General features: G+C 42.3%; 3 protein-coding genes and 1 pseudogene across 4 annotated transcripts; 3 read left to right on the forward strand and 1 right to left on the reverse strand.

Annotated features, from left to right (window-relative positions):
- Positions 1–476: 476 nt before the first annotated feature.
- On the forward strand, positions 477–1,583 carry LOC120058854 (lysophosphatidic acid receptor 6). Its single transcript, XM_039007591.1, has one exon. The coding sequence runs from the start codon at positions 524–526 to the stop codon at positions 1,484–1,486; it is 963 nt and encodes a 320-aa protein (XP_038863519.1). The 5' UTR covers positions 477–523; the 3' UTR covers positions 1,487–1,583.
- A 2,955-nt stretch (positions 1,584–4,538) lies between these two features.
- Positions 4,539–14,406, reverse strand: ints11 (integrator complex subunit 11). 2 transcript variants are annotated; one of them, XM_039008014.1, is made up of 17 exons: positions 14,255–14,406; positions 13,127–13,224; positions 12,925–12,998; positions 12,521–12,749; positions 12,127–12,225; positions 11,995–12,029; positions 11,764–11,902; positions 11,607–11,671; positions 11,282–11,471; positions 10,344–10,427; positions 10,164–10,253; positions 9,868–10,030; positions 6,358–6,468; positions 6,204–6,265; positions 5,821–5,963; positions 5,479–5,608; positions 4,539–4,873 (listed from the first exon to the last, which is right to left on the reverse strand). In XM_039008014.1, the coding sequence occupies exons 1-17, from the start codon at positions 14,361–14,363 to the stop codon at positions 4,802–4,804; spliced, it is 1,893 nt and encodes a 630-aa protein (XP_038863942.1). In that variant the 5' UTR covers positions 14,364–14,406; the 3' UTR covers positions 4,539–4,801. The 2 variants fall into 2 exon arrangements, with proteins under 2 accessions (XP_038863942.1, XP_038863943.1); XM_039008015.1 differs by lacking the exon at positions 14,255–14,406 and adding an exon at positions 13,463–13,847.
- On the forward strand, positions 13,848–17,018 carry LOC120059170 (ceramide-1-phosphate transfer protein-like). Its single transcript, XM_039008016.1, has 2 exons — positions 13,848–14,185; positions 16,029–17,018. Exons 1-2 carry the CDS (start codon positions 14,058–14,060, stop codon positions 16,549–16,551), a joined length of 651 nt encoding a protein of 216 aa, XP_038863944.1. The 5' UTR covers positions 13,848–14,057; the 3' UTR covers positions 16,552–17,018.
- An 802-nt stretch (positions 17,019–17,820) lies between these two features.
- LOC120059620 lies at positions 17,821–21,178 on the forward strand (annotated as a pseudogene).
- The last annotated feature ends 4,006 nt before the right edge of the window (positions 21,179–25,184 follow it).

The raw sequence follows: 25,184 nt of genomic DNA on the forward strand, positions 1-25,184 counted from the left end.
AAAACAGACAATGTGTTTGATTAGTGTTCACGTGAAGTAGCCTACTGTAGTAGTTTGACTTTTTGAAGAGTTCTTCACAAACTATGTAAGTACTTTTTTCTTTAAACATACCATCTTTTACCAACACACTTTACATTATTTGGTCATAGTTAAAGAATTGTAGCCGTCACAGAACAGTCATGAGATTCATAAGCGGAAAAACATCTTGATAATTTCAATTCAATTACCATAATTGAATTTAGATAATTCAAACAGCAACTTTTTTTTTCTTACAATGGAAGCTTCAACAATTCTGATTATATTGGCAAGATACTGCATGTGTCAAGCAAACAGATGATAGGATGTGATAAACCTTGCCTGTAAAACAGCAACAGTGATATCGCAACTTTTACAGAACAGTTTGATAATCTGACTGAACACTTTCCCCACAGGTTGCATCATTAGCAAGGGAAAGCAGAATATACTTTCCCACTGGTTCTGTCACCTACAAGCTCCTTTTGATAACCAAACCAGACCTGAAACAATGAATACATCTGTTGGAGATGTAACTGACAACTGTAGTACCCCCAGAGACTACCAGTTCTACTTCTTCCCAGCCGTCTACAGTCTGGTGATGGCACTGGGCCTGCCAGGCAACGTGGGAGCCCTCTATGTGTTCATCTTCAAGATAACTCCCCGCACCTCCTCTAACGTGTTTGTCATTAACCTGGCCCTCGCTGACACCACCTTCCTTTGCACCCTGCCCTTCAAGATCCACTACCACCGCAACAGCAATGACTGGGTATTCGGAAATGTGGCCTGCAGCATCACAGGAACACTGTTCTTCGCCAACATCTACATCAGCATCGCCTTCATGACCTGTATCTGTGTGGATCGATATGTGGCCGTCGCCTATCCTCACACTTATCTGAGGCTCCGGAACTCACGTTGCACTGTACTGGTGAGTGCAGCAGTGTGGGTGGTGGCGGGGGCAGCGGTTCTGGCCTTCATCCTAGTGGGACCTCTGGACAGCCAGCACCGTAGCTGCTTTGAAAACTTCTCCCAGAAAGAGTGGGACAGGCGTCTGGTGCCATACAGCATATTCAGTCTCGTCGTCGGCTCGCTACTGCCCTCTGTGGTCATCCTGGTGTGTTACCCTCTGGTGGCACGGCGCATCGCTCTCATCCGGACCAACACAGCCCGCGGAGCCCTGAGGGTCATCTACACAATCCTCGTTATCACCCTACTCTGCTTTCTGCCCTACCACGTGGTTCACTTCCTGCATCTGCTCCGCCGTCTAGGGGTCATCCAGCACTGTCCCTATGCAAACGCCATCTACAATGCCCGGCGGGTGACAATGGCACTCGTCAGCCTCAACAGTTGTCTGGACCCCCTGCTCTACTATTTCACCACCAGTCACTGTAAGTGGAGTCCCTCCAAGGCCAGATTCAGATGGCTGTGGGATAGGAGGACCATGGGAGTCTACACCATCGCTGTGAGACCGTGATGCTTTTGCTTTAGCTTGCTCTGACTACTAATGAAATGACATGCATTTTATGTTCCGCTCATAAACTCTGAAGGCTCGTGGTGAAGCATTGTTTTCCTTACCGTGTACTGTAAACCACCAATTATTTTGTATACCTTTACATGTACGCCATGTAAATATAGCATTTACATCTTCCCTTATGTTCATCACTTTAAAAGACCCAGTGCACTTAAAAACCGTGATTTTCCTGTCATATACAGTACCAATCAAAAGCTTGGACACACTCATTCAAGGATTTTTCTTTATTTTTAATATTTTCTACATCGTAGAACAATAGTGAAGACATCAAAACTATGATATAACACATATGAAATCATGTAGTAACCAAAAAGGTGTTAAACAAATCAAAATATATGTGAGATTCTTCAAAGTAGCCACTCTTTGCCTTGATGACAGCTTTGCAGTCTTGGCATTCTCTCAAACAGCTTCATGAGGAATGCTTTTTCAACAGTCTTGAAGGGGTTCCCACATACGATGAGCACTTGTTGGCTGCTTTTCCTTCACTCTACGGTCCAACTCATCCCAAACCATCTCAATTGGGTTGAGGTCGGGTGATTGTGGAGGCCAGGTCATCTGATGCAGCACTCCATTACTCTCCTTCTTGGTCAAATAGCCCTTACACAGCCTGGAGGTGTGTTGTGTCATTGTCCTGTTGAAAAACAAATGATAGTCCCACCATGCGCAAACCAGATGGGATGGCGTATCGCTGCAGAATGCTGTGGTAGCCATGCTTGTTAAGTGTGCCTTGAATTCTAAATAAATCACCTAGTGTCACCAGCCAAGCAGCCACACACCGTCACACCTCCTCCTCCTTGCTTCATGGCAAAAAACCACAAGTGCAGAGATCATCCGTTCACCTACTCTGTGTCTCACAAAGACACAGCGGTTGGAACCAAAAATTTCAGATTTGGACTCAGACCAAAGGACAGATTTCCACCGGTCTAATGTCCATTGCTCATGTTTCTTGGCCCAAGCAAGTCTCTTCTTATTGGTGTCCTTTAGTAGTGGTTTCTTTGCAGCAATTCAACCATGAAGCCTGATTCACACAGTCTCCTCTGAACAGTTGAAATGTGTGTTACTTGAACTCTGTGAAGCATTTATTTGGGCTGCAATCTGAGGCTGGTAACTCAAATGAACTTATCCTCTGCAGCAGAGGTAACTCTGGGTCTTTCTTTCCTGTGGCGGTCCTCAGAGACAGTTTCATCAAAGCGCTTCATGGTTATGGCGACTACCCTCAAAAACGTTCAAAGTTCTTGTAATTTTCCGGATTGACCTACCTTAATGTCTTAAAGTAATGATGGACTGTCGTTTCTCTTTGTTTATTTGAGCTGTTCTTGCCATAATATGGACTTGGTCTTTTACCAAATAGGGGCGTATACAGAAGATAGTCCTACCTTGTCACAACACAACTGATCGGCTCAAACGCATTAAGGAAAGAAATTCCACAAATTAACTTAAAAAGCACTTTGTTGTTTACTACATGATTCCATATGTGTTATTTCATAGTTTTGATGTCTTCACTATTATTCTAATGTAGAAAATAGTAAAAATAAAGAAAATTCCTGGAATGAGTAGGTGTGTCAATTTTTGATTGGTACTGTGTGTGTGATATTTAACTGACACACAGTTCAAAAGTTTGGGGTCACTTAGAAATGTCCTTAAAAAGAAAATCACATTTGTCTATTAAAATATCAAATTGATCAGAAATAAAGTGTAGACATTGTTAATGTTGGAAATCACTATTGTAGCTGGAAACGGTAGATTTTTTAAATGGAATATCTACATAGGCGTACAGAGGCCCATTATCAGCAACCATCACTCATGTGTTCCAATGGCACATTGTGTTAGCTAATCCAAGTTTATAATTTTAAAAAGGCTAATTGATCATTAGAAAACCCTTTTGCAATTATGTTAGCACAGCTGTTGTTCTGATTAAAGAAGCAATAAAACTGGCTTTCTTTAAACTAGTTGAGTATCTGGAGCATCAGCATTTGTGTGTTCGATTACAGGCTCAAAATGGCCAGAAACAAAATAACTTTCTTCTGAAACTCGTCAGTCTATTCTTGTTCTGAAGGCTATTCCATAAAGGGAAATTACCAAGAAACTGAAGATCTCGTACAACGCTGTGTACTACTCCCTTCACAGTGTCTAGTTTGAGAAACAGATGCCTCACAAGTCCTCAACTGGCAGCTGCATTAAATAGTACCTGCAAAACACCAGTCTCAATGTCAACAGTGAAGAGGCAACCCAGGGATGCTGGCCTTCTAGGGAGAGTTCCTCTGTCCAGTGTCTGTGTTCTTTTCCCCATCTTAATCTTCTATTTTTATTGGCCAGTCTAAGATATGGCTTTTTCTTTGCAACTCTGCCTAGAAGACCAGCATCCCAGAGTTGTCTCTTCACTGTTGACGTTGAGACTGGTGTTTTGCGGGTACTATTTAATGAAGCTGCCAGTTGAGGACTTGCTTCTTTAATCAGAACAGCAGTTTTCAGCTGTGCTAACAATTTTCTAATGATCAATTAGCCTTTTAAAACTATAAACTTGGATTAGCTAACAACGTACCATTGGAACGCAGGAGTGATGATTGCTAATAGGCCTCTGGACGCCTATGTAGATTGTCCATTTAATATATATATATTTTTTTTTAAATCTGCCATTTCCAGCTACAATAGTCATTTACAACATTTCAATGTATCTCTGATCAATTTGATGTTATTTTAATGGATTTTTTTTGTTGCTTTTCTTTAAAAAACAAGGACACTTCTAAGTGACCCCAAACTTGCTTGCTTGAGAAATTGCTCTTTGCTAAGAAGCTATTTTTGTTTATTTTTTACCATTTTAATTGAAAACATTCACACGAAGGTACTTTATTATTACCCAGAAATGATTTGATATCGAGATAAAAACTGCTGCATTGGACCTTTAAGAGCTCACATAATGACAATGCAATTACTTGATTGTTGCGTATTAACAATTAGTGACTTGGATTATATCAATATAAATAGAGTTCAGTAACACCTTCTTATAAAAAGATTTATTCAAATCAGCTTTGTACAACATTGAGACTAACCTTTACAGTAAGCTACACATTGGGATAGTTTACATTTGAGTCATTTAGCAGACATTCTTATCCAGAGCGATTTACAGGAGCAATTAGGGTTAAGTGCCTTGCTCAAGGGCACAGAAAAAATGTTCACCTACTCGGCTCAAGGATTCAAACCAGCGACCTTTCGATTACTGGCCCAACGCTCTGCCTCCTGCCACCGATCTGAACTACGTCATATTGAAGACAGCCCTGATGGAAGTCCTTTCTTCAGCAGAGTAGACAGAAAGCTCCCCAGATCTTCATCCTACAAATAACACAAGGTAGACATCATTTGTGTTGAAATAAACATTGGATAAAAGGATGGTGCAACTTGAGTCAAGTAAATCTATAGGGTATGTTTATTTTGATCAAATCATTGACATTTTAGATATTGTTGATATGTAAAAAGGTGTAGATTTAAGAATGAACATGGCTTGTGGTTGCTACATACTCCTCTAAATAGACTTACTTGACGCCATCGCTAGCTGGTGGTTTTGGTTAACTAGAAGCGCGTCACAAGACATGGTGACTGACTTGTGCCACACAGTATAGAAACCCACCCACAGGCCCTCCAAGGTTGTGGGCTACACCTTAGTGTGTATAGTGTTACATACTGTAGTTCAGATCGGACCGTAAGCTCACTCCACAGCTTGAAATGCCTCCCCTCATCACTGAATTGCTAGCTTTTCAGTGGCGCAAATGGCTAGTATGTTGTTGAATGTGTAGTCACGTGCGTTTGTTAGGCAGAGGACCCTAGTTCGATCCGTTGTACGGACAGTGTACCCAGACAGGGAGGAAGCTATACTGCTAAGCAGACACTGTGGTCCGTCACAATAGCTCACACTCATTTTCAACAGCCGCCCTCCTTACCTGGTAGCTCCAGGACAGCAGCAGCACCTTGGTGTTGGGCTCTTCAGCTGAGGAGGACACCTTGATCACAATAGACTCCACCATGACGGTCCCGTCTGGGAGGTGCTGGATGGTATAACCTTTCAGCACACTAGAACAGAGACAGAGAAGAAATAGTCATTAATATTATTATATGAAGGTGTGTTAGTGGATCAGACCTGAGTAGTGACTACCTCTTTTTGTGAATACAAATTATAATTTTTTTGCAGAAGACCAAACAAACTATGTGCCTTTTACGCCCATGCTTTGACCAAATAAGAACGTGAAAACACAATAAAAATAGTAAACTCGGTCTTACTGTACCTCTTGAGGTGTGTGTAGATTCTGCTGAGAGTGTCGGGGTCACTGTGTGGGTCCTGGAGCTGTACTCGGCAGGTGAAGCGGAGCTGGTGCTCGTTGAGGCCCAACTCCTTGAGAGCCTGTTCTGGAGAGACCAGCCGAAGACTCTACACCCAGGAGGAACACAGGAGGGAAAGGGGAGAACACGGGGTGAGAGAGAGAGAGCGGAACACAGGGCAACAAGAGGTCACTCACAAGGCAAGGCCAAAGGCAGAGAAAAAACAACTTGAATTACTAGCATATCTGAATTAGCTAGGCAAGGCCATAGTTAAGTTTTCTATCATAAATATATAAATCAGAGTATCACTACGTTGTATGAACGGCAGTTGCTGGAATTCAGAACTTACATTATCCTTCATGATCAGGGTCCCGTGCATGGTACGAGGCTTTTTCGGGTCAGGTAAGGGGCCTGTGGAGCATAGCAGTCAAACAGTGAATAACACACACATCAATTGGGAGAGTGGGCTAGATCAAGAATGACTAAGATGTACTGAACAATACCTCCAAGGGCCATCTCCCTCTTGAGCAGGTTGAGTGAGATGTCCACTGGGACACTGGGGTTGGTGATCACAGTGGTGGTCTCACCGTTGGCTGGCATGAAGCAGTTGATGGCTGTCATTCACAAAGAAAGACGAATGAGGCATAATACCAGAGCTGTGTTCAGTAGGGAGATTGTTTTTTTCAAATGGAGTTAAAACGAGGGAGGTTGAACATGCACTTGTCCAATAAGAAGACAGATTTTCGTTTTCTGTTGCATAACACTTTGCTACGCTGTGTCCTACTGAACACTACCCAGTGCTCCTGACAAGATCCTCAAACACATTCCACATTTCTCCTTTGCCAAGATGATTCATCCACCTGACAGGTGTGGCATATCAAGAAGCTGATTAACAGCATGATTATTACACAGGTGCACCTTGTGCTGGGAACAATAAAAGGCCACTCTAAAATGTGAATTTGTGTCACATAACACAATGCCACAGATGTTTCAAGTTTTGAGGGAGTGTGCAATTGGCGTGTTGACTGCAGGAATGTCTAACAGAGCTGTTGCCAGAGAATTGTATGTTAATTTCTCTACCGTAAGGGGGGAATGGTGCTGAGGAATATTTCTGTCTGTAATAAAGCCCTTTTGTGGGGAATAACTCATTCTGATTGGCTGGGCCTGGCTCCCCAGTGGGTGGGCCTATGTCCTCCCAGGCCCACCCATGGCTGCACCCATTCTCACTCAGGTGAAATAACAACACAATGTCATGGGGCGGCAGGTAGCTTAGTATTTAGAGCATTGGGCCAGTAACCGAAAGGTTGCTATATTGAATCCCGAAGCTGACAATATAAAAATCTGTTGTTCTGCCCCTGAACAAGGCAGTTCCTAGGCTGCCAATGTAAATAAGAATTTGTTCTAACTGACTTGCCTAGTTAAATAAAAGGTAAAAATAAAGAAATAATAATAATAATAATAATATCCCCAGGGTTACGCCAAATAAAAATGTGATTCACTTTTTTTTCCAAGTTAAAAAATATTCACATTTTAAAAACTGTCTATTTAGATTTTCCCAATGGGGCTATACATTTGGATGAGTTTTTTTCTCTCTCACCTGAGCAGCCTCGTTTCACTGCCAAAAACAAAATTAAATCATAGTGTTCAGTGAAATAACAACACAATGTCAAATACAGGTAGCCTAGTCAAATAATTAACATCCAATCACATTAACCATTACTATCTCGCGGGAATTACACTAACGGCCCGTATGTAGCCAAACGTAGCCGCTGCTCATTCCGTTTGCTCGAAATTGGATTTTAAAAAAGTACTACCAGCAGTCGACGACAAGTTGTTCTGCTTCCACGAGCACATCCAATGCTAGCATCAGTAATTCTACATTTGTTGTTAGCCCAGCTAGCATGGACACTGACAGTTGTGAATCTGATGCAGCCAAAGAGCAACAGCCCCCTTACCCAGGAAAGCAACGAACAATCGACAGGGACGTTGGACCATCGAAGAGGCGCAAATATGATGAGAACTACATTGATTTGGGGTTCACTTATATTGGGAGTAGTGCCTTTCCTCAGCCACATTGTGTTATGTGCAAAAGTATTATCTCACAACTCGATGAAAAAAAAAAAACACTCTTGCGCAGACATTTAGAAACAAAACATGTCAATTTGAAAAACAAGCCACAGGAGTTTTTGGAGCGAGAATTAAGACACCTTTCCAGTAGTAAGACATGTATAAAAGCAACAGATATCATTAATAAGAAGGGGCTAGAAGCATCTTATATGGTGAGCTACCGAGTGGCTTGGACAGGCAAGCCCCATGCTATTGTTTCACGATGCATCAGTGACATGGCAGGAGATATTTTGAAACAATTACTGCTTTGCATACAAGCCAGTGAATTCTATGCATTACAGCAGACTTGGCGGGCCTGGCACAGCTCCTGGTATATGTCTGTTATGTTTATGGGGGGGTCAATTAAGGAAGACATCCTCTTCTGCAAACCATTGGAAACCAGGAGAGAATATTTTTAAAGTACTGGACAGCTTTGTGACATCAAATGGACTTTGGTGGTCAAGATGTGTTGGTATCTGTACTGATGGCGCAAAAGCCATGACAGGGAAACATAGTGGAGTGGTAACGCGCGTGCAAGCATTTGCTCCCGATGCCACTTGGGGACACTGCAGCATCCACCGAGAGGCTCTTGTTGCCTGACAGCTTGAAAGACGTTTTGGACACTACAGTGAAAATGGTTAACTTTGTTAAAGCAAGGCCCATGTACTCTCGTGTATTTTCTGCACTATGCAATGATATGGGAAGCGACCATGTAGCACTTTTACAACATACAGAAGTGCGCTGGTTATCAAGGGGCAAAGTATTGACACGTTTTTTTCAATTGACAGACAAGCTTCAAGTTATTTTTACGGACCATCATTTTCCACTTGTCTGACAGCTTGCATGATGATGAGTTTCTCACACGACTGGCCTATCTGGGTGATGTTTTTTCCTCGCCTGAACAATCTAAATCTAGGATTACAGGGACTCTCCGCAACTATATTCAATGTGAGGCTATGATTAAGAAGTTGGAGCTCTTCTCTGTCTGCATTAACAAGGACAAAACACAGGCCTTTCCATCATTGTATGATATTGTGTGCAAATGAACTCAAGCTTACGGACAATGTCAAATGTGATATAGCGAAGCACCTGGGTGAGCTGGGTACGCAATTAGGCAGGTACTGTCCCGAAATGGATGACACAAACAACTGGATTCGTTATCCCTTTCATGCCCTGCCTCCAATCCACTGACCGATATCTGAACAAGAGAGACTCATCCAAATTGCAACAAGCAGTTCTGTGAAAATGTTATTTAATCAGAAGCCACTGCCAGATTTCAGGATCGGGCTGCGCTCCGAGTATCCTGCCTTGGCAAATCGCGCTGTTAAGACACATATGCCCTTTGAAACCACGTACCTATGTGAGAGTTGATTCTCGGCCCTCACTAGCATAAACTAAATACAGGCACAGACTGTGTGTGGAAAATGATTTAAGACAGACTCTTTCCAATACAATATTTCAGAGTTATGTGCATCCTTTCAAGCACACCCATCTCATTAACCTGTGGTGAGTTATTCACAATTTTTGATGAACAAAAATGTTATATGTAAGATGGTTAAATAAAGAGCAAAATGATTGATTATTATGATATTATTATTTGTGCCATGGTCCTATAAGAGCTCTTTGTCACTTCCCACGAGCTGGGTTGTGACAAAAACACAAATTCTTATGTTTAATAAATGTATTGTATAGTGTGTGTGTGGCAGGCTTACAATGATGGCAAAAAACATTTGAGAGTGCGCTGACCGTGGTGCTAGAGGAGGTACGCAGCTGGAGGTTGAATGTTTGAAGGGGTACGGGACTATAAAAAGTTAGGGAACCACTGGTACAGTATATATATCCTTCTCTCTGAAGCCCTAACATTCTTGAAGTAAACATTGTTACAAGGACATCCAGGTGTCACTCACTGAACTCCTGCTCGATCTTGTCCTTGAGGAACTCCATCTTCTTGGCCTCTCCGTGCACCAGCAGCATGTTGCGAGGCTCTGCCATGCGGATGAGCTGCATGATGCCCTTAGCGTCTGCATGGGCGCTGAACGACATGTACTCCACCTGCAGCTTCACCTCCAACTGTAGGGGTCACAGATGGCAAAGGTCAGCAGACAAACGACAACAGGCCGGCTCACATCTCTCAATTTCACTTTATCCATTTGATATCTGTTACTGCAGTAAAATCATGAAGTTAAATACAATCTTGCATTACCGTTTGTCTATTCTCCATCTCCAGTTTCTTTTGACCATTCAGGATCTTGTGTCCGATGGTGCCTTGCACACAATACCCAGGCATAATGATCTGATTAACAGAAAATGAAAAGTAGAATTGATTTTCGCCCAAATTCACAAAAACACACTCCGTAACTGACATATCTCAAATGGGACTTACCATATTCTTCTCGTTGCCAGCCCACTTCTTGAATATCTGTAGAGACTGACCAGCATGCAGCATTCCTGGGGTGGCAAAGACCACCTGACAGAACACACACATTTCAGTAGTGTTATTTCAACAATGCCATTCATAAAAACTATACAAATCAATAAAGTCACACACTCTACACTGAGTGTAGAAAACATTAGTAACACCTTCCTAATATTGAGTTGCACCCTCTTTTGCCTTTCGTAGGGGCATGAACTCTGTGTCGAAAGAGTTCCACAGAGATGCTGGCCCATGTTGACTCCTATGCTTCCCACAGTTGTGTCAAGTTGGCTGGATGTCCTTTGGGTGGTGAACCATACTTGACACACGGGAAACTGTTGAACGTGAAAAACCCAGCAGCGGTGCAGTTCTTGACACACTCAAACCAGTGCGCCTGGCACCTACTACCATATCCCATTCAAAGGCACTTAAATCTTTTGTGTTGCCCATTCACCCTCTGAATGGCACACCACAATCCATGTCTCAAGGCTTAAAAATCTTTCTTTAACCTGTCTTCTACACTAATTGAAGTGGATTTAACAGGTGACATCAATAACGGATCACAGCTTTCACCTGGATACACCTGTTTTTAAAAAATAAATAAATTAGGTTTACCCATTACATTTTTGGGAGAATATAGTATGCTCTGGATTTTTATATAGTATACTCTCCATTAGTCAGCATCTTCACAAACATTTTTGGGTGTGCGTCAGATGTTTTACTTTTAGACAACGGGTCTCCAGTGACTATGTAGAATATTCACTGGGGTAAGAAGAATAGCATCTATAATGGACAAATCATTGGACTTGTCTGTATCTAAAGCATATCAATGCCTAAACATAAAACGGTTCCAACTGTAAACAAGGTTTTAGTAGTAGCATGCAAATATGATGGTGATGTTTCTCCACCATTGGTCCAGGGTTGTCTGCGTAGGAGCGATCAAAGGCCTTAATGTGTTTGAACTCAAACATGTTTCTCTGTACAAAGGTTTTTCTGATCTTCTGATTGGTCCAGGTGATGAAGAGTTTGTAGTAGTGATTGGCTTTCTCTGTGAGCCCCGTGGAGAAGTAGATGGGGGCCTTCATGTTCATCCGCTCCCTGTGGAAGGAGAGGAGAGGCTTTTACATCATTCCCTGATTGCTTGTCCAGTCATCAAGACACAAAATGAACATCATCTTAACAAAAGAACATTAGCTAGAATAATGCTAATCGAATTTGGAATAGAAACCTTACCAGAATGTTTCCAATAGAATGCACAGTTCCTGAGCTCTACCCAGGGCAAAGACCGGAATCAGAACCTGAGAGCACAACATTTAATCCTTTAGGACACGAGTACTGGAGAGACAGAATGAGCTATAGGGACAGAAAAAACCTGTGTGGTGGCCCTCACCTTCCCCCCTCTCTCCACTGTCTCGTGTACTTTCTTCAGGAAGTCCCTCTCCCTGCACCTCTTGGAGTCACGGATGGTGGTGGCGTAGGTGGACTCTGAGATGAGGATGTCTGGCCGACACTTATCGATCCACGCAGCCCTATGACAACAAAATAAAAATGGTTTATTATAGAACACATAGGCATTGATCTAAATCATGTTACATGAAACACAAAATAAATCACCACTTACCCTAAATGTCTGTCTGGCGTCATGTTATAGTCACCCTCCAAAAGCAAGTAAGGATAAGTTACTTCAAGGAAATCACATGATTCATGCATTGATCAATAATAAGACCAGTTCTATTAATAGGCTAATACTCACAGTGTAGACCACAGACTCAGATCCTACTTTGATCTGCACCATAGCAGCTCCTAGGACGTGGCCTGCATAGTAAGCCTTGATCTCCAGCTCATCATCTACCTAAGAAACCATGACAGAATCAACGCAATACATCATTCCATACACTAATACTACCTCCAAATGTAGTTTCTTGGCCATCATTGAGAAAGTAATGCACTATATGTTATACCCTTGGAGTAGCCTGGTTCCAGGTCTGTTTGTTCTGTCTTGCCAACTGCTATGATCATTGTCATACCAAACAATGACCATGGGAGTTGGCAAGACCACACAAATAGATATGGAACCAGGCTACACTTGGAGTACTTCTAAGACCTGACTTTATCAATTAAAAAAGGTATATATCAGGACTGTATACCTGGACAGTCTGGTGGAGGTTCAAAGGGACTACTTTCTTCATGCAGTCCTTGATCATCTGGGATGTGAAGAAGTTGGTTTCGCCCTTCTTGTCCACAGTGATCTTCCTGAAGTCTTCCAGCAAGATAGGGCAGATGGCCTTGGTGGGGTGGGTCATGTAGATGGGGCCATCGTAGCCCACCATCTCACTCATGTACGGCAGAGCACCACAGTGGTCCAAGTGGAAATGACTAGGAGAGTTAGTGTGAGTAATCAGTTAAAATATAGAAGATAAAATCAATCAAAAGATAGAATGCCCTTGAGTGGGAGAAAGCTCTTTCTCTTTGTGTGGAGTCTGATAAGATGGTTTCTCTTGCTGAAGAGTAGTACCTAGATATAGCTAAGTGTCATAAAAAGACCACAAACCTGATAATTACACAGTCCAAGAATTCTGTCAGGCGTCCTTGTTGTGTTATGTAAGAGAAATCTGGGAATCTTCTCTGAAAAGAACAATGGCACAATAACGGAACACCAAAGGAACCTAAAGTGTATTTGACTGTCAAATTGAGAACAGTGGATCTACTGACATATAATTGCATACTTCTTAGCACCCTGTGGATCTACTTACGTCATCATTGAAGCCCATGTGCATCCCACAGTCAAGCATAATGTTTTTGCCCCCAATAGAGACAAGGATACAGCTACGGCCAACATCTTGTCCAGCACCTGAGAGGAAACAAGAGGATGAGATACACAAATGAACATCTCATCCATGCTAATTTCACAACATGTCGTTTAGCTGACCTTCAAGATTGGAAGTTCTTCATGTAACGTTCCCGTTATAATCAAAGAGAGTACCACCATAGACCTGCTCTAAGATATTGTATGCATGCGCAACAAAGTCATTATTTCGTGTTTGGGAGAAATGTCTGCCCGTGCATGCAGATAAAAATGTAATACTTACCCAGTGGTGTAACTTTTATCTCAGGCATCCTGGCTGGGTATTCAAACTAAATGTGGTCGATAAAGTAGCTACCTAGAAATCTAAAGTTAGCCAACTTTACTAACGTTAGCTAGTTCAAGTAGCTACTAGCTAACTAGCTAGCTAGAAATTAAAACGTAGACGTGCCAACTAGGTGACACTAGCGGCTAAATTGTGGTGGATAAAGCCTCCTCTGTAAAGAAAAATATATATATTTAGTTCGCTGGATAAATGGCTGCCAGAAGCTGATTTGTTTTTGAACGATGGGATAGCAGCGTGTGTTCTTGCTAGTGCTACTAGTGACTGTTCTACTGTTTTACAACGCACTCCACGCGCCATTATCGACTCTCTTTGGAACTGCAGTTCTCACGCGCTTCGGACCTGCGCAGACCTGCGCACTGTGGTTTGGTTATCTGGACAAACAGGGTCTGCAAGGGGTTATCAGAATGCATAATTTTGGTAGAAATGTGTTATTATGATCGGTTATCAAAGATCAGAGGTTAAATAGAACCCAGTCAAGCTTCTAAAATCGCTACTGTTTATTATTGATCATTTTTAGACGTACTTCCGGGTAGCCATGGCTATAGCATCGGAGGATCTGAAATTCACTTTACAAGAGGTTCTTGACACTTTTAAGTCATGCCTCTCTGAACACAAAGAAGTATTCCTTGAACATTACGTAGCAGGGTGGCGTGGTCTCGTAAGGTAAGTCGTTTAAATGCTACAGTAAGCCTAGATGCTCAGGTAATTACTGGTAGCTGGTAAACTACCTACCCTCCAGGACATCTAATGTTACAGCACCCGGTGTCACAGCAAGGCCAAGAAGATCCCTAAGGAGGACCTTGGGCACCCGAGCCATGGCCTGGAGACAGTACAGGTGCATCAAAGCTGGGACCAAAAGACTGATAAACAGCTTCTATCTCCAGGCCATCCGACTGTTAAACAGTCACCACTAGCCGGCCTGCGCCCAGTAACCTGCCATGCACCTTAGACACGCACTAACCGTCTACTACCCTGTACTTTACCCTGGAACTTAGACTGCTGCCCTATGCACCTAGAGCCATTGAACACTGCTCACTTTAATAATGTTTACATACTGTTTTACCCACTTTATATGTATATACTGTATTTTATTCATGACTCATCCTATATAACTACTTATATCAACACCTTTTTATTCACATACTATTTATTCACATACTGTTTATTCACATACATTTGCACTACCGTTCAAAAGTTTGGGGTCACTTATAAATGTCCTTCTTTATGAAAGAAAAGCACATTTTTTTGTCCATTAAAATAACATCAAATTGATCAGAAATACAGTGTAGACATTGTTAATGTTGTAAATCACTATTGTAGCTGGAAACGGCTGATTAAAAAATAAAGAATATCTACATAGGCGTACAGAGGCCCATTATCAGCAACCATCACTCCTGTGTTCCAATGGCACGTTGTGTTAGCTAATCCAAGTTTATAATTTTAAAAGGCTAATTGATCATTAGAAAACCCTTTTGCAATTATGTTAGCACAGCTGAAAACTGTGGTTCTGATTAAAGAAGCAATAAAACTGGCCTTCTTTAGACTAGTTGAGTATCTGGAGCATCGGCATTTGTGGGTTCGATTACAGTCTCAAAATAGCTAGAAACAAACTTGTCAGTCTATTCTTGTTCTGAGAAATGAAGGCTATTCCATGCGAGAAATTGCAAAGAAACTGAAGATCTTGTACAACGCTGTGTACTACTCCCTTCACAGAACAGTGCAAACTAGCCCTAACCAGAATAGACAGAAGAGTGGGAGGCCCCGGTGCACAACTGAGCAAGAGGACAAGTACATTAGAGTGTCTAGATTGAGAAACAGACACCTCACAAGTCCTCAACTGGCAGCTTCATTAAATAGTACCCGCAAAACACCAGTCTCAACGTCAACAGTGAAGAGGCAACTCCGGGATGCTGGCCTTTGGGTTGTTAATTGGATTCATTCTTACATTTCTTGATTTTATTTTAAAAGAAATACTTTTTGTGTACTTGTCGCTCGGAGCTAGTAACATAAGCATTTTGCTGCACCTCCTATAACATCTGCTAAACTGTGTACGTGACCAATAAACTTTGATTTGGACACTTCCAGTTTCATTTATACAGTTTTTCACAATGTGTATTCATATATGTCTACTGTATTCTCACATAGCTAATTTTAATATACTGTATCTACTACTGTACATTGCATTTTTGTTACACTGTTTATACACACAATAAACTTTAATTTGATTTAGCCTTGGCATTGGGCTAATGTAAATAAATCCTTGAATCTGGCATAGTTGGCAAGCCGTACTAATCAGTTTATGCACATAATCTAGTTAAGTATCCTTAAAAAAAGTCATAATTTATCTCAATGTAAATGACTGGTTGTTTCAAAATAAAGCCATTTAGAATAATGACATATTTGAAGACTTGGGTTGGGTAGGCTAATATAAGAATGCATCATGGTAGTCCAATAAAATGGCTTTTATGTGTCTGATTAAAATGTGTTTATTGTCCTTTATTTCCAGATTCATGAACTGCCTGGGGAGTGTGTTTTCCTTCATCTCCAAGGATGCTGTCAACAAGATCCAAATCCTGGTCAACCATCTGAATGGTGAGAATGGGGCCCACTACGTCACCATCCAGTCTATGGTCAAGTATGAACTGGACAGCCAACTGGTGGACCTGACCAAGAGAGGCAGTTTCCCAGAGTCCGGCTGCCGCACCCTCCTGAGGCTGCACCGTGCCCTACGCTGGCTGGAGCTATTCCTGGAGAGGCTACGAACCAGCACTGAGGACAGCAATACCTCGGTCATGTGCTCTGAGGCCTATAATGAGTCCCTCGCCCAACACCATGCATGGATCATCCGCAAGGCTGCCGGCACAGCGTTCTGGGCTCTCCCAGGTCGTGCTACGTTCTTTGATGTGTTGAATGTAGGTAGCCCAGAGCAGGTGATGGCTGTGCTAGGGGACACACTGCCTCTCATCTCTGAGGTATACAAAGTGACAGAGGACCTCTATGCCCAGAACAACATACTGGAGTTGCCCTAGTAGGCAGAAAGTACTGTATAAGGAGGGGATTATTATTGTATATAATATGTACATTATGATATAAGGCAACATTACCCATATGTTTCTTTCTAAATGTAATTCTATGGCTTCCAGTGCTGTTTTTGTTCAACACACGTTTCTGGCATTACATTTTCTCCTTAATGTACTTTAATTATGCATCATAGTTTATCTCTCAAAGTAGGTTTTGTATCATTACAAATGCACTAGCAGATTTAAAGGTTGTGTGCCTGTCTTGTTAAATCTCAAGATAGACATTTTATTTTTAGAAATATAAACCAGTTATTTTACAGTTTTAAATGTTTTCTGTTGACTGAATTAAGTTATACACTGTGACATGATAGGCCTAAGCTATGTTGTTTTTGTTCTATTTCTGCAATGATTTATGTATCTCTATCATTTTGTCGTGATGTTATATAACCTAAGATTGAAGAAGGATATTAGTGTTAAATCTGGTGTAATGTTTCAATTACAGTTCTTGCACAGTGCAAAACATCTCTGTTTGGACTGGAGGCAGTTGTGATAGAAATGGAATGGACGCTACTGATTCTGCACGCTCCTTGGCTTGCACCAGGGGGCACCTGTTGATGTGGGAGCGTGCGAGGCGAGCAGCGTTGTCAAGGTAACGATAGCTGTGTTGATAGTTTGAGTGACGCTGCCTGCTGAAAAAGCCTCAACTTCCCGCTGGAGTGTTGACAAACAAAAGCGAGACTTATCTATCTGCTAAAATGCAAGGTATGCTGCAGATATGTTTGCTATTATTCCTATCTTGCACTGTTATTCTAGAGGCAAGTATGTCCCCTCTTTGTTATCTACTTGGATCTGACAGCTTAGCTAGCTAACACTAGCTAATTTGCTAGCTACTGTTACTGGTCAACAAGGAAATCAAGTGCAGTAACGTTACATGTTCTCTCACTAGCATGTCAATACGATTAGCTAGCTCAGCTTGCAAGTTGGCCAGTGCTCTCAAAAGGGGTGGCCAGTCTCCTCCTGAGCAGCTACCGGGTATGAAGGGTTTTGCTCCAACCCTGAGGAGCATACATATAGTTAGCTAGCTAGCCATGTTTTATTTCACCAGTGATGGTACAAAAGTCTGCACACCCAGTGGCTTTCTGCAAGAATGCCATCACAGTGACTATGATGAGAAAGAATGTAGAGGAATAACTTCAATGTATTTTCAGGTCTCTCTTGACTATCTCCCATCTTTCAGAGTTGAGTCACATATAAACCATTCTACTCCTGTGGAGAAGAATGCATTTGACCAGGCCAAAGTCCTCGAAAGGGCGTTGTCAACCCAGTTTGAGCCACACTCCAAACGTGGACGTGGCTGCCAGCTTCCACGACACACCAATGATCCCCAAGCCTCCTTCAATGGGCTACAACAGGTCAGATCGCTGCCTCCTTCCCGCTATCACAGCCAGCTGAGTGTGGACGAAGTCCCATACTACCTAGATAATGTTCCTGAGCTACCCTCTCTTCCCTTCCCTTGGAACAAATACAAGCCCCTCCCCTCAATTGAGAAGAAGGCGTCAGAGGAGGGTGTCTTTGAGTGGTGTGGAGGAGAAGAAATCCAAGCTGTCTGTCTGACAACCAACTGTCCTCAGTGAGGACCCGGGCATCATCCCAGAGCAACCCGGAGATAGGCAAGGTCTGCCCCACCCCAACCCTCTGGACCTCAGTGTGATGGCCACAACCCCAGAGACCGAAAGCCCACCAGTATTCCCCCCTGGCACTCCCGATCCTAGGAGTTTACTCCTTGCCATCCGAGCCTCATGTGGGAGGAGGTTTGAGCACCACTTCCTGCCCACAGACACCCTGCTGCAGAGGCCAGATATGGATCCAGATATAAGCATGGTTACAAATCAAATCAAAGTTTATTTGTCACGTGCGCCGAATACAACAGGTGTAGGTAGACTTTACAGTGAAATGCTTACTTACAGGCTCTAACCAATAGTGCAAAAAAGGTGTTAGGTGAACAATAGGTAAGTAAAGAAATAAAAACAACAGTAAAAAGAGGGACTATATATATATACAGTAGCGAGGCTATAAAAGTAGCAAGGCTACATACAGACACCGGTTAGTCAGGCTGATTGAGGTAGTATGTAGATATGGTTAAAGTGACTATCCATATATGATGAACAGAGTGTAGCAGTAGCGTAAAAGAGGGGTTGGCGGGTGGCGGGACACAATGCAGATAGCCCGGTTAACCAATGTGTGGGAGCACTGGTTGGTCGGCCCAATTGAGGTAGTATGTACATGAATGTATAGTTAAAGTGACTATGCATATATGATAAACAGAGAGTAGCAGCAATGTAAAAAGAGGGGTTGGGGGGGGGGCACACAATGCAAATAGTCCGGGTAGCCATTTGATTACCTGTTCAGGAGTCTTATGGCTTGGGGGTAAAAACTGTTGAGAAGCCTTTTTGTTCTAGACTTGGCACTCCGGTACCGCTTGCCATGCGGTAGTAGAGAGAACTGGATGGGGTCTTTGATAATTTTTAGGGCCTTTCTCTGACACCGCCTGGTGTAGAGGTCCTGGATGGCAGGCAGCTTAGCCCCAGTGATGTACTGGGCCATACGCACTACTCTCTGTAGTGCCTTGCAGTCAGAGGCTGAGCAATTGCCGTACCAGGCAGTGATGCAACCAGTCAGGATGCTCTCGATGTTGCAGCTGTAGAACCTTTTGAGGATCTCAGGACCCATGCCAAATCTTTTTAGTTTCCTAAGGGGGAATAGGCTTTGTCGTGCCCTCTTCACGACTGTCTTGGTGTGTTTGGACCATTCTAGTTTGTTGTTGGACACCGAGGAACTTGAAGCTCTCAACCTGTTCCACTACAGCCCCGTCGATGAGAATGGGGGCGTGCTCGGTCCTCCTTTTCCTGTAGTTCACAATCATCTCCTTAGTCTTGGTTACGTTGAGGGATAGGTTGTTATTCTGGCACCACACGGCCAGGTCTCTGACCTCCTCCCTATATGCTGTCTCGTCATTATCGGTGATCAGACACTGTTGTGTCGTCTGCAAACTTAATGATGGTGTTGGAGTCGTGCCTGGCCATGCTGTCGTGGGTGAACAGGGAGTACAGGAGGGGACTGAGCACGCACCACTGTGGAGCTCCAGTGTTGAGGATCAGCATTGCAGATGTGTTGCTACCTACCCTCACCACCTGAGCTTTTATGTAGCTTTTGATTGTTTCCTCGTGTCATATTTTATTTTTTATTCGTTTTATTTTTTTTCCCAGGATCCAGTTGCAGAGGGAGGTGTTTAGAACCAAGATCCTTAGCTTAGTGATGAGCTTTGAGGGTACTATGGTGTTGAACGCTGAGCTGTAGTCAATGAATAGCATTCTCACATAAGTGTTCCTTTTGTCCAGGTGGGAAAGGGCAGTGTAGAGTGCAATAGAGATGGCATCATCTGTGGATCTGTTTGGGCGGTATGCAAATTGGAGTGGGTCTAGGGTTTCTGGGATAATGGTGTTGATGTGAGCCATGACCAACCTTTCAAAGCACTTCATGGCTACGGACGTGAGTGCTACGGGTCTGTAGTCATTTAGGCAGGTTGCCTTTGTGTTCTTGGGCACAGGCACTATTGTGGTCTGCTTGAAACATGTTGGTATTAGAGACTCAATCAGGGACATGTTAAAAATGTCAGTGAAGACACCTGCCAGTTGGTCAGCACATGCCCGGAGCACACGTCCTGGTAATCCGTCTGGCCCTGCATCCTTGTGTATGTTGACCTTTTTAAAGGTCTTACTCATGTCGGCTACGGAGAGCGTGATCACACAGTCGTCCGGAACAGCTGATGCTCTCATGCATCCCTCAGTGTTGCTTGCCTCGAAGCGAGAATAGAAGTGATTAAGCTCGTCTGGTAGGCTCATGTCACTGGGCAGCTCGCAGCTGTGCTTCCCTTTGTAGTCTGTAATAGTTTGCAAGCCCTGCCACATAAGACGAGCGTCGGAGCCGGTGCAGTATGATTCAATCTTAGCCCTGTATTGACGCTTTGCCTGTTTGATGGTTCGTCGCAGGGCATAGCAGGAGTCCCGCACCTTGAAAGCGTCAGCTCTACCCTTTAGCTCAGTGTGAATGTTGCCTGTAATCCATGGCTTCTGGTTGGGGTATGTACGTACAGTCACTGGGGACGACGTCCTCTATGCACTTATTGATAAAGCCAGTGACTGATGTGGTGTACTCCTCAATGCCATCGGAAGAATCCCGGAACATGTTCCAGTCTGTGATAGCAAAACACTCCTGTAGTTAAGCATCTGCTTCATCTGACCACTTTTTTATAGACTGGTGCTTCCTGCTTTAATTTTTGCTTGTAAGCAGGAATCAGGAGGATAGAGTTGTGGTCGGATTTACCAAATGGAGGGCGAGGGAGAGCTTTGTACGCGCCTCTGTGTGTGGAGTACAGGTGATCCAGAATTTTTTTCCCTCTGGTTGCACATTTAACATGTTGATAGAAATTTGGTAGAACTGATTTAAGTCCGTGGATGGTTACATCGAGGTGTGGATAGACCCCTCCGCAGAACATTCACGGACCTGAACATGACTTTGTGGCATCTTGAATAGATCAGTACTGTGCATCTTTCAGGAGGACATGGACTCTGCCTAAGCTCAGATGAAAGACAGAATAACAAACAACAGTGTTTTTATCCGAAAAATATACACTGAGTATACCAAACATTAGGACCCCTCCAGAACCGCCTTAATTCGTCAGGGCATAGACTCTACAAGGTGTTCGAAAGCGTTCCACAGGGATACTGGCCTATGTTGACTCCAATGCTTCCCACAGTTTTGAAGTTGGCTGGATGACCTTTGGGTGGTGGGACATTCTTGATCACACAGGAAACTGAGTGTGAAAAACCCAGCAGCATTGCACTTCTTGACACAAACCGGTGCGTCTGGCACCTACTACCATACCCCGTTCAAAGGCACTTATATTTTTTGTATTGCACATGCACGCTCTGAATGGCACACATACATATTTCATGTCTCAAGGCTTACAAATCATTCTTTATCCTCTCCTTCCTTTCATCTAAATTGATTGAAGTTGATTTATCAAGTGACATCAAAAAGGGATCATAGCTTTCACTTGGTCAGTCATGGAAAGAGCACGTGTTTTTTATGTTTTGTATACTATGTATATATATATGTATATATAGATAGTACCAGTCAAAAGTTTGGACACATCTACTCATTCCAGGGTTCTTCACTATTTTTTACATTGTAGAATAATAGTGAAGACATCAAAACTATGAAATAACACATATGGAATCATGTCGTAACCAAAAAAGTGTTAATTCAAAATATATTTTATATTTGAGATTCTTCAAAGCAGCCACCCTTTGCTTTGATGACAGCTTTGCACACTCTTGGCATTCTCTCAACCAACTACATGAGGCAGCGTTTCAATTAACAGGTGTGCCTTGTTAAAAGTTCATTTGTGGAATTCTTTCCTTAATGCGTTTGAGCCAATCAGTTGTATTGTTACAAGGAAGGGGTCGTACACAGAAGATAGCCCTATTTGGTAAAAGGCCAAGTCCATATTATGGCAAGAACAGCTCAAAAAACAAAGAGAAATGACAGTCCATCATTACTTAACATGAAGGTCAGTCAAACTGGAACATTTTGAAAGTTTCTTTAAGTGCAGTCGCAAAAAACATCAAGCACTATGATGAAACTGGCTCTCATGAGGACTGCCACAGGAAAGGAGGACCCAGAATTACCTCTGCTGCAGAGGATACGTCCATTAGAGTTACCAGCTTCTAACAGCCCAAATAAATGCTTCACACAGTTCAAGTAACACACACATCTCAACATCAACTGTTCAGAGGAGAATGCGCGAATCAGGCCTTCGTGGTCAAATTTCTGCAAAGAAACCACTACTTAAGGAAACCAATAAGAAGAAGAGACTTGCTTGGGCCAAGAAACACGAGCAATGGGCATTAGACCGGTGGAGTCCAAATCTGAGATTTTTGGTTCCAACCACCGTGTCTTTGTGAGACGCAGAGTAGGTAAACAGATGACTTTGTGGCATCTCCTCCGTTATGTGTGGTTCCCACCGTGAAGCATGGAGATGGTGTGGGGTGCTTTGCTGGTGACACTGTCAGTGATTTATTTAGAATTCAAGGCACACTTAACCAGCATGGCTACCACAGCATTCTGCAGCAATACACCATCTCATCTGGTTTGCGCTTAATGGGACTATAATTTGTTTTTCAAAAGGACAATGACCCCAAACACTCCTCCAGGCTGTGTAAGGGCTATTTGACCAAGGAGAGTGATGGAGTGCTGCATCAGATTACCTGGCCCCCACAATCACCTGACTTCAACCCAATTGAGATGGTTTGGGATGAGTTGGACCGTAGTGAAGGAAAAGCAGCCAAGTGCTCAGCTGTGGGAATTCCTTCAAGACTGTTGGAAAAGAATTCCAGGTGAAGCTGGTTGAGAGAATGCCAAGTGTGCAAAGCTGTCATCAAGGCAAAGGGTGGCTACTTTGAAGAATATAAAATATATTTTATTTGACACTTTTTTGGTTACTACATGATTCCATGTGTTATTTCAGTTTTAGTGAACACAAATAAAAAACTTGAATGAGTAGGTGTGTCCAAACTTTTGCCTGGTACTTATAGTTTTTAAAATTATTATTACTAAAATAGTGCTTGTTTCCATTGTTCAACGGCAATTTGTAAAGAACCTTTGGCTCGATCGGGTCTGGCAAGATGTGTTTTGCATTTTCAATCAACCATGTATATTGCAAGGGAAAACAAACCTGAATAATGACCAGACAGACATACTTTAGGTAGGTAATCTTTATTACGGCAATTTAGAACAATAAAACCAAAAAGTGCAGACAAGTATAAGAGAATAGATTCAGCAGAGGCTATGTATTGCTTCCATAGCCAAGGTAAACACTCTAAACACTTAAGTTTAGTTCAAGCACAGTCCAAATATAAATAACATTCACTAAGGTACAAAAAACATTATTAAATGGTGTTTTGCTCAATAAAGCTTGTTTCTCTATAAATAAATCTATTCCTAACAATTTAGGTACATTCCATACAATCTTATTTTACTTGGTAAAAGTGCCCAATTTGTCAGTTGACAGAATAAGCATGCCAATAGTTTAAGGAAAATATTAACCAATCAATTCTGACACAAACCTTCATGTTAGTTTCAAACTAATTGAATGTGACTGGAAACAAGTTTTGTTCACCGAAACAATCTCCCATCAGAGATTTGCAGAGCCTTATTGGGAAAACTTAAAATACAAGATGGTGCAACCGCTCTAATACTCACAGTATTATTACAATGGAATCTTAGGATTACTGTGAAACACCCGTGTATCCAAACTATCAAGAATGTATTTAGTGTTGCAATACTGAAATTCTGTAAATCTCTCAAGGATTGTAGGTCTAGACTAGATTGATCATGAGTTGCCTTCTCATTAATAAGGAATGGACATTTCTCCAGTTTAGTTAGTACAGTACTTCTCATTTGCTCAACTTCAAATCACATTACCTTTCAACTCTTATGATTCTATAAAATAAAGGGTTAAGACAAATCAGCACAGCAAACTTCTCCCATTAGTCTAACTTTTGCTAAGTGTTCTCTGTTTTATTCAATATACTGTATAATGCTGCAAACAACCATATGGCCAATGCGTACACCTATGCATTCCTCTGAGGAGAGCACCCGATCAAGAGGGTAAAATATTAGTTTAGTGTAACCCCTCGACAAAAATTATAGCAAATGAAAACCAACTGTAATCCTAATAGTCTCAAAGAGCAGAATCTATGAAATCTAAATGCTTAAGGCATGGCTAACATATACTGTCATTTCATGTAAACATTCAAATAAATCCTTAGTGACTTAAGTCCAAAAGCATAAATGTGACTCATTTCAGCAAACTAGGCGTATGTCGCGGGTCACCACTTCACATGAGCCATTTGAATTTAAACTTTTGTTTTTATTATCAACATTTTTGGGGTAAGAAATGCCTTCTGGAACATGAACTTTCATGTGCCTTGATAAAACTTGTATGCCATCTGTAAATACAAATAATATTGTTAAATTACGAGCCTAGTTGGTTTAGCCACAGAAAAAGGCAGGAACCTTCCCGCTAGCCATGATGGGCTGGACATGCAAAGAGATGAGTTCGGATTGGTCTGCCATGTAGCCCGCTTCTGTCTATAACATGAGCTGGTCAGTATGTGTAGGTAATCCTTTCTAACACAGCTTTTTTTTGATAGCTATCTCCTAGTAGAACTGCATAAGAGTTGCTTTCCACTTTCTGGAGGGTCGAGTTTTGAAATCAGTAATATTAGAGTATGATCGCTAAGGAGATGGAGAAAATTCTGGCGTATGATTGCAAATATGAAGATGGAGTATAAACAAGAATACACAGAAGGTTGTTGTGTAAAACACCTGTCTCCGTATTACATCTTAAAACTAAGGCAACCATGGCATCCGTGACAGAGGGAGAAGCATCCATCCATGTATATGGGTAAGAGAGTCTAGCTAGTTACATTTTCAGATATCATTATTTCTAATTTTGTCAGAAAGTTGTTTTCATTTCAAGTTAAAGTTTATTGTTAGCTAGCTAGCAAACATTAGCT

This window comes from Salvelinus namaycush, chromosome 14 (genome assembly GCF_016432855.1).
Source record: "Salvelinus namaycush isolate Seneca chromosome 14, SaNama_1.0, whole genome shotgun sequence".
NCBI classification, from domain to species: Eukaryota; Metazoa; Chordata; class Actinopteri; order Salmoniformes; family Salmonidae; genus Salvelinus; species Salvelinus namaycush.